Source organism: Schistocerca piceifrons, chromosome 3, assembly GCF_021461385.2.
Source record: "Schistocerca piceifrons isolate TAMUIC-IGC-003096 chromosome 3, iqSchPice1.1, whole genome shotgun sequence".
In the NCBI taxonomy this organism is placed as follows: domain Eukaryota; kingdom Metazoa; phylum Arthropoda; class Insecta; order Orthoptera; family Acrididae; genus Schistocerca; species Schistocerca piceifrons.
In genome coordinates, this window is record NC_060140.1 from 582,508,416 (window position 1) to 582,521,374 (window position 12,959).

Genomic DNA, 12,959 nt, shown 5'->3' on the forward strand with positions numbered 1-12,959 from the left:
GATCAGCCTGTGCTTTTTCCTTTGCACACAGTCCCAGTCTGTTTAAATTGCTTAAGCCAACAGCTAATGATTTTGCGATTTGGTGGTTGAATACCGAATTTGGTAGGAAATGCACGCTACATGGCAATTCACAACTCACTTTGCTTGAACTCAAGAATGCAGAAAACGAATGCTAACAAAGGAATAAGCCAGACAGATATTTTGATGATGACCCCTGCAAACAAAAAAAAGGATAAGAGATACGTACATAGGAACGTGGGATCTGCGGAGCTTATACCAAGCTGGACCCCTACTGCAGCTGCTAATGCAAGTACACAACTACAGTATAAAACTATTGACTCTCCAGGAAATTAGGTGGAAGGGAGGTGACGTAATGGACTCAGCAAATTTCACAATTTCTATAGTGGCAGGAGGACGAATACCTTTGGTACAGGTTTTGTGGTCGTTAAAGGACTGAAACATGCTGTAATGCGCTTCGAACCAATCAATGAACGGATGTCCATTTTAAGATTAAGGGGAACATCTTTCAACATAACAATTATAAATCTACATGCACCCACAGAGGAGGCAGATGAACAACAGAAGGACGAGTTTTATAATGAAGTTGAGCAGTTGTATGGTCAGGCTCTTAAACATGATGTTAAGATCTTAATAGGAGACTTCAATAAAAATAGGAAAAGAGGCTTATCAGCCAGCTATAGGAAGACATACCCTCCATGAAATATCAAATGACAATGGAATTAGGGTTGAAGATTTTGATATTAAGTACAGGCAAAGGATCTCACTACCGAGTAAAGAAAAAGGCCACAAACAGAAAAGTTTTGATATTAAGAAACTAAAGTCAGAAGAAATATGGAGAGCATATCAGGCAAAAACAGAAGAGAGAATTAAGAACGATACAGACACATTAAATGAACATATAGAATAATTTGGAAACAATGTAAGACTGCAATCCTCGAGGTAGCTGGGGAGGTTTTGGGACAGGTACGGACTCAAAGGAAGGCAAATTGATTTCATGAAGAATGTATGATAAGAACTGAGGAGCATAGCATAGCATGAATGAAATTATTTACGAGAAGAACTAGAGCAAAAATGAATGATTATAATGAGAAGTGCCATGTAGCTAAGAGGGTTTGCAGAAAGAAGAAAAGAGCACTAGAAAAGAAGAAATTGAACAGCTAGGAGAAGAGAAGCACGTACTTGAAATGTACCGAACGATTAAAGAAGGAAAGGCTGGATTTCAAACCAGAACAAATATATGTAGAAATAAAGAAAGGGATTTGATAGGGGTGAGTAATAAAATACTCAACAGATGGTCAGAATACTTCCAAGAGTTACTGAACCCAGAAGTAGAAGGATTAGAACAAGAAGAACTGGTGGAAATAACTTATTATGGACCAGAGGTCTTAACACCAGAACAGACATTGGAGGAAGTGATTCAAGCCATTAAGACCTTAAAAAATAATAGGACACCTGAAGACGCTCAGATCCAGGCAGAACTGCTCAAATATGGTTGGGAAGCATTGTGGACAGCAATACATAAAGTAATAGTGAACATCTAGCAGGAGAGCATGCCAATGGAGTGGAAAACGGCTATTATGTGCTCCACACACAAAAAAGGAGATAAATTTACCTGCCAGAATTACCAAGAAATATCCCTGCTAAATATTACAAACAAAGTGTTCTCCAAGATCCTAACTAGGAGGCTTACTTCCTACATGGAAGGGAGAATTAGCGACTATCAGAGTGGCTTTAGAAGAAATAGGTCAACAACTGACCAAATATTCACATTACGCATACTACTTGAAAAATGTTATGAACATCAAATAAACATACATCAGCTTTATAATGATTTTAAACAAGCCTATGATAGTATCTAAAGAGTGATATAGCGGAATGTGATGGAAGAGGCAGTAATACCTAAGAAGCTCATTAAACTTACTATGATGACCCTCAGTGAAACCAACTGTAAAAGTAAAAATAAAGGGCGAAATCTCCAGAGAAGTTGAAGTGAAGAAGGGACTGAGACAGGGTGACAATATCTCCTCACTGCTATTCAACCACTGCCTAGAAAAAGTTTTAACTCACACAGAGATAAATAGCGGAGGAACCATTTTTAATCATACACTGCAGTACTTGGCCTATGCAGATGGCATTACTCGCACGAAACACGGCTGTGCTGGCTGATGCCTATCAACAACTGGAGAGAGGTGCAAGAGAACTTGGCCTGGTAGTCAATGTTGAAAAGACCAAATATATGGCAATGACCAACCAGCAAAACCTACCAAATCTCAGGATAGCTGACAAGGAGTTTAAAAGGGTAAGAGATTTCAAGTACCTCGGATCGACTATCGCAGAGACAAATGACATCAGCAGCGAGGTGAAAGCTAGAACAGCAGCAGGCAACAGATGCTACTTTGCCACACTGCCCATGCTTAGGAGCTCACTTCTATCACGAAAATCTAAAATCCTCATTTACAAAACAATTACAAGACCCGCTGTTATGTATGGTGCCAAGACATGGACCATGACTGCAAATGAGGAAAGGATCCTTAGCGTAAAATGTATGGCCCAATATACGATCAAGAAGTCTGGTACATCCACACGAATGCAGAATTAGAACAACTTTTTGAAGAGCCTGACATTGTCACTACCATTAAAATAAGAAGACTGCGATGGGCAGGACACATGGTCAGAATAGAGGAAGACAGAACATGTAAGATGATTTTTTTATGGCAAGGCTGGAGGCAGACAACAGAATTGAAGAAGACATGAAAAAGCTGGGTGTAAGAAGACATGAAAAAGCTGAGTGTCAGAGGATGGAGACGGAAAGCCATGGAACGGATCGAATGGCAGAATATTGTGATGCAGGCCAAGGCTGCATCACAATGTGGTGTGTGGGAATAGAGCAGTGGATCTTATCAGAGTAACACAGTGGTCTGCCCATGTAAGTGAAGGTCAGGTTAGCACAGAGGACAAACCATGAAGTGGAACAGACTACACCTACCAGTTAATTTTAATGAAATTCTGAGAGACAATCAATGAAAAACATGTGAAGACATTGTATATGAGGCGGGGACACCTGTCAATTCTGTTAACAGAATTGTAACTGAAATATTAAAGATGAGAAAAATTGTGATCAGATGGGTTCCGCAAGATCTGAGTGACATGCAGAAAGCAGGTCACAAAAGAATTACAGAATAAATGCTTCAATATTATCAAATAGTTTCTGAAAAGGAGTTTTGCATTTGATGAAACATAGATTGAGATTTTGAGCAAGAAATGATATCTCAGTCACCACAATGGAAAAGTTCTGATTCTCTGCACCCGAAAAAATTTTGCCACCAACAATCAAAGGTGAAACTTATGACGATCTTTGTGTAGAACATAAATGAAGTCATAGCTACAAATAAAAAGAGTTCCAGAGGACATCTGTAACAGGCGTGTACTACAAGCTGGTTTTGCAAAATGTTTTGCACCCAAAATGTTTTGTTGAAGGAGATCTGACATTCTTGCAGTTGGCATCCTCATTTTGCACGTTAATGCAAGATGGGCAATGTCAGAGAAACACTCAACAAATATGAATGGGAAATACTTTGCCACCCACCAGACTTTGATTTGTTTCCCAGATTGAAGGAACAACTCCATGGAGAACATTTTGATACTTGTCCATTGAGATGACCCAAGTGAAATATGTTTGGGGAGACTAAGGAAGAGGTAAAGTAGTACATTACGACATCATCATCACAAGCCTAAAATCATCAGCAGAACTAAAACTAGGTCCTAAAACAGAAATTCATATAACTCATTTACTACATGCAGGTAAAATAACAGACCAGGACACAATCACTAGCCTAAAACCATCAGCACGACTAATGCTAGGTCCTAAAATGAATTTCATATAAATCATTTAGTATATTATTAAAATATACTTAATACCATCTGGAACTCAAGTATGGAGACTTATATACCAACCATTAAGTAAAAAAAGTTTGAGAATTTCAGAAAGGAAATTAATATCTACGTTATAAAGAATATTTTCAGTATAATCTTTTATGCTGACAATACTAGGCTTTAGAGGTATTTGCTGACTAGAGCCACAGTATAAGTAAGGGCAGAGATTATAGCTACAGTCAACAATAACAGACCAAGACTTTCAGCCATTTGTGTATAACAGATAATGATTAATCCATTTCAGCTACTTCGATTTTACCTAGCTGCAGTGCCATTGCTAAATTTTCAACAAACTCCAGCAATTAGAGCCAAGTTGTTACTCTTCAGGAGATAATAACTGTCAATATCGCACTGCCAGGATGAAAGTATGACTATTAGATAATGTGAAGAAATATGATAAAATTTTACCTTAAGGTCATCAACAGCAGTAGCACTGAATGGTCCAACACAGCAGAAAACAAAATCATGGAAGAGTGGAGTGGATGCCAGCCGTGACTTACGTGGTCCGCTGCCTCCAAGGCAATCTGGAAGTTCGTATGGTTCCTACAAACATCAGGAAAGTGTAATTTATGGAAATAAAATACCTCCTGTTTCCATCTGTAGGTTGTTCTCTGGTACACAATTTATAATAGGTAATCTATCTCAATGCCACAATAAGTGTTAGAAATGAATTTCATCTTCTGAAAAGAACCAATACAATGATGTAATTGAGAATACCTTAAACTGCTCATCAATGCACACTGGCCTTGTAGTTTTTGTATAAACACTTTCCTTTAATCTAGTTTTGTCTATGCAACGAACAGTAGTTACACAAACAGAACTACAATAAGTGAAATATGGTATACTGCCGAATGTGAGATAGTGGGAGAATTTATTCCAAAAACAATATTATCATCCTCAGACAATGAATTCATTTGAGTGAGTTAGCTATCATATCAAACATCTGCAAAAAGTGTCTTTTCAATTTATTACAGTACAACAGATAAACAGATTAACTTTATACGCAATATTTCCCAAATATTTAGGATCAAAAATACAAACTGTTGGAGAAATCCAATACCTCAGAAAAAAATTTAAGCTCACAGCAACTATTCAAAGTGACAACTGCCACTGTCAATGCATGCATGCATTCATTATAATGGTGCACAAAATTTTGCTGTCCTTTTCAAAAATGCTCCTGTTGTATATTACACATTGAGAAAGACAGGGAGGATCCTAACAACCAGTTCATCTTCAGTGTCTATTGGAGTTTCATAAACAAACAACTTCGTGAAATTCCACAGGAAATGGATTTGGCACAGAGCCTCCCCCTTTTAGTCTAACTATGAGGGTACTGTTCAGGTGCCCACAGATATATATTTTGGAATTGGGACTGGGTTGAAATACCACCATCACCAATAAGAGATGTGGTCCCAATACCTTTGTCAGCAGTCAAGATCCTACTACTGAATCTTGTACAATAACTCCATCCCATAAGTTCATGGGGATTCATTGGTGGTAATATGAGACAAGTGTGGCACATGGATTTCCACCACTCCATCCACATATGGTTAAAATGGCAGTTGTGAACAGTATTATGTTTAAAAAATGATCAGTGAATAAAACAAACAATAGGAAGTTTTGCACTGCATTCTTCATAGGGTAAATTTCATTGCATATGTTTACTGATTAATCATCACTCACATGATACAATGTTATCACCCCAATTTCTACCATGTGAACAACTCTTTGTCAATAATTTGGTCAGCTCTCACTGTCTGGATGACCCAGTTTCCTGCAGAAATTCTATCCACACTGATAAGTTTCTTTCTATTAGGATAACATCTGTTGCAAAATTTTTCTCTGAATGTTTGTTTGACTTTTGCTAAATCCTGCTGCATTATACATTAAATGCTCATCTGCATTTTCATGTAAACAACATATTTCAGCTTTGACAACTAATCATGAACTACACACAGTGGTAAACAGTAAACTTCAGCATGCACGTTCAACAGTAGAGTGTGTATTGTTTTTTAAGATAGTGCCACTGGCATCAATCAAGCAAGCGGCTTTTTATTATTAAACATAAGCAGTTTACAAACATGTGCCTCACAGGCACTGATCATAAAGATCTGTCCTGCCTGAAATATTCCTTTCCAACCTTTGGTTCCTTATATTAAAATACTCCTCAGTTTACAGTCTACTGAATGTAAAACTTTGATCTAAAGGCTTGGGGCAAACAGTATTTGCTGCTTGATAACTTCTTTAAAAAGTTTACATTTTCAATATGCATTGAACGGTGCTCATTGATCTGCAGCTGCCTTAAAGCACTCTAGCAATATAATTCCAAGTGCAATGAACATACACATTGAACCAGTAATGGAATGCCAAAAATCACTGACCATCAAACATGCACAATGACTGTGGTAGATTTATCCCACAGGTATTTTTATTATGCATTAAACAACTAGACGATGTGCCAACATGTCAAACACTTTTATCACAAGATTGTAACTGCGCAAAAATACAGCAATTTCCAAATTAAATCAAAACAACAATTAGACATATCATCTTATTCATTTATTTATTTATTTATTTATTTATTTATTTATTTATTTATTTATTTCTTGTTCCGTAGATCCAGTTAGTGAGTCAATCACAAGGATATGGAACGTGTCAAATTGTACAGGTTTCAATTTAAACTTACAATAAATACAAGGGCAATTCAATGGCAAATTGTACACAGTTTAAGTAAGACATACTATAAATACAGTAACAGATACAATGTCAGCTAGATAACATAACTACCATTTGACAGAAAAAGGAGTTTCAAATAAAGGTTAAAGATAAGAGCACAAAGTTAAATCAGATATTAGACCTACAAGAGTAAATACATGTACAGCCAATCTGTTGTTACAAAAAGTGGGCTAATGCCCAAATGCACAATAAAATCAATTGAACTACTTCTAGACACAATAAGTTTAGTGATGGTATACATTTTCTTTCAGGTATTCATCCACAGTATAATAAGATTTCTCTGTCAGGTAATCTTTGAGAACTTGTTTAAATTTTGGCAGTTCGGTATGAACACATTTGATATGTAGTGGTAGAGCATTGAACAGCTTAATGCTGGAGTAGTAAACTCCTTTTTGTACCAGAGTGAGACGTTTCATTTCTAAATGTAGATTGTTTTTGTTTCTGGTGTTATAACCATGGAATTTACTGTTGTCTTGGTAGATGGAATAATTTTTGCACACAAAGGTCAGTAAGGAAAAAATATACTGTGAGGCAGTTGTTAGGATACCTATCTTCCGAAACAAGTGCCTGCAAGAGTGTCTTTGATGGACCCCACACATTATTCTGATTGCTTTTTTTTGGATGGTGAAATTTTTTTTTGCAAGTGGTTGGTTCCCCCAAAATATGATAGCATATGACATCAATGAGTGGAAGTAGCCAAAGTAGGCAACCTTAATATTGTCAACTTCAGCCACTGAAGAAATTACCCGTAATGCAAATGTTGCCGAGCTAAGTTTTTTGCATAGATGAAGAATGTGAACTGACCAATTACATTTACTGTCTATGTAAGCACCCAGGTATTTTGTGTCTTCAACTTTCTGTATTGGTTGATTTCTACATTTTATGTTAATTTCATCGGGATTACTTTGTGATGTATGGAACCTCATATAATGAGTTTTATCTGCATTGAGCGAGAGACCATTTGAGGAGAACCAATTTAAGATGTCATTAAAAACAGTATTTGTAGTTTTTTCAAGATCATGATCAAACAAATGGTCAATTAGAATTGTGGTATCATCGGCAAACAGGGTAAATTTGCTGTTTGTCTCAGAACAAAGAGGAAGATCATTAATAAAGATGAGGAAAAGCAGTGGGCCCAAAACGGAGCCTTGAGGCACACCACACGTTATCGTGCCCCATTCAGATGAGGCAGGTTCTCCAGAAGAGCCATTTAGCATTACAGTCTGCTTCCGATCATGTAGATATGATTGTAGCCACAAGCCAACAGTATCACCTAAACCATAGTATTCTGCCTTTTTCCAAAGAATTTGGTGGTTTACACAGTCAAAGGCTTTCGTAAGATCACAAAAAATACCCACTGGAGACTTTTTTTGTTAATGGCTTCCAAAACTTGGTTGCTGAAAGAGAATATTGCCTGTTCAGTACAAAGACCGGCACGAAACCCAAACTGATTTTTGCTTAAGATACTGTGGAAGTTGAGATGGTCTACAATCCTCCTGTGCATGAGTTTTTCTAAAATTTTCGAGAAGGTAGTTAATAGGGATACTGGGCGATAGTTTGTAACAATGCTTTTATCCCCTTTTTTAAAGAGAGGAATCACTACAGCCAACTTAAGTCTGTCAGGGACAATCCCATCTTGTAGGGATGCATTGTATATGTTGCATAAGACGGGACTAACAAATTTATAACAGTGTTTCAGTATTTTACTAGAAATATTGTCCACACCAGCAGAATTTTTATTTTTTAATGATCTAATTACTCTTATGACTTCGCTTACAGTAACTGGAGATAAGGATAACTGTGGGATTCTGTTGCTAATAGCTTTCTGTAGGAGGGACAATGATTCTTCCATAGAACCATTACAGCCTGTCTTCTCTGCTGCTCTCAAAAAGTGGTTATTAAATATTTCTGCAACCAACTCAGGTTTCTTTATGATACTGTCCCCTGTTTTAATCTCTACCTGAGACATGCTCCCTGTTGTCCTGCCAGTTTCCCTCTTTATTACATTCCATATAGTTTTAATTTTATTTTCTGAGCTTTCAATTTCTGATTTTATGCACATACTTTTAGATTTATTTATAACCTTCTTGAGAATGCTACAGTAAAGTTTGTAGTGTTGTTGTTTCTTTGGATCATTACAAGTCCTGAGAGAACTGTATAACATCCTCTTTGTTCTACACGATGTTATTATCCCTGTAGTGATCCAAGACTTCTTGGCATTGCCTATATGACTATTTCTAACTACTTTTTTGGGAAAGATGGACTCAAATACAGACATGAATTCACTTAAAAATGAATTGTACTTTTTGTTTACATCAGTTTCCCTATAAACTCGGCTCCAGTCTATCTCTTTTAGGCTATCATTGAATTTTTTAAGGCCCTGTTCATTTATTATCCTAAAAGATTTCCAAGAATGCTCGGAACTGTTGCATACACTGATGTAATTGAGCCTAAGCAATTGACCACCATGATCAGAAAGGCCAAGGATTGGATGTACAGCGATCTCATTGCATTTAGACTTATCTATAAATATATTATCTATCAGACTTTTACTGTTAACAGTAATCCTAGTTGGGAAATCTACTATTGCCATCAGATTATAAGACTCCATTAAATGTACTAAATCAGCTTTACTATTGCTCTCAGTTAGGAAATCAACATTAAAGTCACCAGTAATTATTAAATTCTTGGACTTTGAGTACAGTATGGATAATAAAGAATCTAAGTGCTTAAGAAATACATTCAAATTCCCTGAGGGAGATCTATACAGTGCTAACACTACAGCTGTGAAGTCATTTCCTGTAATCTCAACACCACATACTTCAATTTGTTGCTCTATACAATGGCTCTTTAAATCTAATGCATTGTAAGATATGTTGTTTTTTACATAAATTACCACTCCACCTTTTTCCATGATGGTTCTAGAGTAATGCGTTGCCTGACAGTAACCACTTAGCTGTAACCTTTCAATATCCTTCACATGATGTTCACTAAAACATAATACATCAGTATCTTTTATTCCTTGTGGTTCCTCTAACAGAACAGTAATGTCATTTACTTTATTACCAAGTCCTCCCACATTTTGGTGAAAAATCGTCATTTCTTTGGAATTAGAGACAGATCTAAACTTTTGCCTAAAAAATTATCGGTAGCTACATACACAGTACGTTCATTACTAACAATTTCCTGAAACATTTGAGTTTGAAACCGAGTCTGACTTGATGGTTGGAGCCATTCAAGTGCGATTGGTTCCAACTTTGAGGTACATTTGTGGACTTCTTCCAATATTTTTGTTTTTAAGAGGGTACCTAATGCTTTTTTTCCTGATCTGTTCAGGTGCATACCGTGTCTTGTAAATAATTCTCGTCCAAAACTGCTTACATCTACAACACAAGTATTTTTAAAATGCTTACACAACTTTGCTAACTTAGAGTTCGTTTGTGAGATAGCCTCATTTACACAGGACTGTGGAATTAAGTCATGTCTCTTTGGAATGTTCACAACAAATACCTTAGACTGATGAAGCGCCGATATTTTCTTCCTGAGCGACTGTATGGCATCATTCCCTTCGTTGCAGGAAACGTTGTTTGAGCCAACTATTAAGATCACACACTCGTTTTTTACTTTTTCAGGATCACACCCCGCTACAACTTCTTGAAGTTTAGCACCTGGCTTCACAATTCCACAAACATCGGCAGCATTAAAACTGCTTTTCACTATATCAGCCATGCCTCTACCATGACTATCAGCGAAAATGTGAAAACGATTTGTTGAGGTTTCACTCACAGCAGACTGGATCACACCACTGCCACTTTCATTGCTGTTAACTGAACGTTGTGGCTTTGGAAGATGAAACCTAACCTTTTTCCGATAGTTTATCGGCACACTCTTCTTACGATTGTTTTCACTTTCAGTGAGACTATTACTAGAACAAAGTACATCAAAATTGTTTACATTCTCGAACCTCGAAACGTTTGCTGTACACGAATTTTTAGTGCCGATTGTTTGACGCTTGTTGTGTACTACCTTCCATTCTGATGATTTATCAGCGTCATTTTGCACCAATGTAGCTGTGTTCTCGCGAAAGTTTTTGTCCTTCTGTCTGTCTTGAAGCAATGGATCCATGTTTCGCTTCGACCTCAGTTCCATATTTTCGGACTTCAGGCTGTCGATTTCTATTCTTAGACTGCTGATTACACATTGTAAACTAGCAATACGCTCATTATACTTTAATAATTCACTTTTGCAACTTACACACGAATTTTTAACGGCTTCACTGTAACTTATTTTAGGAGTAAAATCGCGGATATCTACACACGCCGCCATCTTGCACAAGCAATCTACTTCTTACTTTTCATTGTGGCTAGCTATAGCGATCATGTGCCAAGTTAAATTCCTTTTCATTGGCTGTTTATTTTCCTTCAATATTATTACAGCTTGTCTTGTTTCTTTCCTTGGACAATTTCACACCTGTTCCATTAGAGATTCTACCGTAGAATTCTCATATTTCTAACATTTTTGTTATGAAAATACATCCTCTTTCAAATTCTGTTTTTAACTTCTTGGCTCCAGCTTCTAGTAATTTCTTATACCGTAAATGCTTGAATATCTTTTGTTCTTTGGGGCCCGTAGTGCAAAATATGTCTTTTGATGACATGATTATTTAAGAATAATACCCAGTTACACTGCTATGTAAGTTTTTTTTATATTTTATCTCATTCACAATGAGCCCATTTCAGCAACCTGCCATCGTCAGGAGCTCTATAAATATATATATAAGCGATGGTCTTAATATAATGGTTTTGTAACTATGATATGAAAATTTATAATACCGGGTGATCAAAAAAGTCAGTATAAATTTGAAAACTTAATAAACCACGGAATAATGTAGATAGAGAGGAAAAAATTGACACATATGCTTGGAATGACATGGGGTTTTATTAGAACCACCCCATATTGCTAGACGCGTGAAAGATCTCTTGCGCACGTCATTTGGTGATGATCGTGTGCTCAGCCGCCACTTTTGTCATGCTTGGCCTCCCAGGTCCCCAGACATCAGTCCGTGCGATTATTGGCTTTGGGGTTACCTGAAGTCGCAAGTGCATCGTGATCGACCGACATCTCTAGGGATGCTGAAAGACAACATCCGACGCCAATGCCTCATCATAACTCCCGACATGCTTCACAGTGCTGTTCACAACATTATTCCTCAGCTACAGCTATTGTTGAGGAACGATGGTGGGCATATTGAGCATTTCCTGTAAAGAACATCATCTCTGCTTTGTCTTACTTTGTTATGCTAATTATTGCTATTCTAATCAGATGAAGCGCCATCTGTCGGACATTTTTTGAACTTTTGTATTTTTCTGGTTCTAATAAAATCCCATGTCATTCCAAGCATGTGTGTCAATTTGTACCTCTCTAGCTACATTAGTCCATGATTTATTCAGTTTTCAAATTTATACTGACTTTTTGATCACCCGGTATATCATTAGGTGTTTTACCTTACACGTAACATCATTGCTGTCATGCCGTCTGTTTTGGAATTATTACTTTCTCTCAGGTGTAGAATGGAGATGTATATTAGTTGTTACTAGTTTTCCAAATATGCTACTTTTCTGACAATTGGATGACAGTGGGTCAGCGATGTTACATGTTTACATAGTTACCATTATAAATAAATGATGTGTGAAATTCAGTTGTTTATTGTTATTTTTTTCATATAGGTTTCTTTGCTTAAGCACCTAAACAAGTCTGTATTTGCCGTGAGAATGATGTCAGATGTAGGAAGTATAAACATAAAAAAATTTGCATACTTTTCTTACTTTCATTCTATTATGTCGTATGGGATCATATTCTGGGGCAACTCATCAAACCGAGCAAAAGTTTTTAGGGTGCAAAAGTGTGTGATAAGAACCATTTGTGGTGTAAATTCAAGAACATCTCATAGAAACATGTTCGAGGAACTTTGTATTCTAAGCACTGCTTCTCAGTATATTTATTCCTTAATGAAATTTGTTGCAAGTAATACATCTCTATTTCCAACCAATAGCTCAGTACACAGTACCAATACTAAGAATAAGAAGAATCTACATAAAGGCCTAAAATCACTTACCTTGGTCCAAAAAGGGGTCCAATATTCAGGAACACACATTTTTAATAAATTGCCAGCAACCATTAAAAACTTGGTTTCAGATAAAGCACGGTTTAAACAGAGTTTGAAAGACTTTTTGATAGGCAAATCCCTCTACGCCATAGACGAATATCTT

General features: G+C 36.7%; 1 protein-coding gene across 2 annotated transcripts in view; it reads right to left on the reverse strand.

The window, feature by feature from the left end:
* Positions 1-12,959, reverse strand: part of LOC124788293 (breast cancer type 1 susceptibility protein homolog) — a 288,179-nt gene that overhangs the window by 54,030 nt on the left and 221,190 nt on the right. For both annotated transcript variants that reach the window (XM_047255527.1, XM_047255525.1), the window contains one exon: positions 4,363-4,497. In XM_047255527.1, the coding sequence (XP_047111483.1) occupies positions 4,363-4,497 (135 nt within the window). The remainder of the gene's footprint in view (positions 1-4,362; positions 4,498-12,959) is intronic.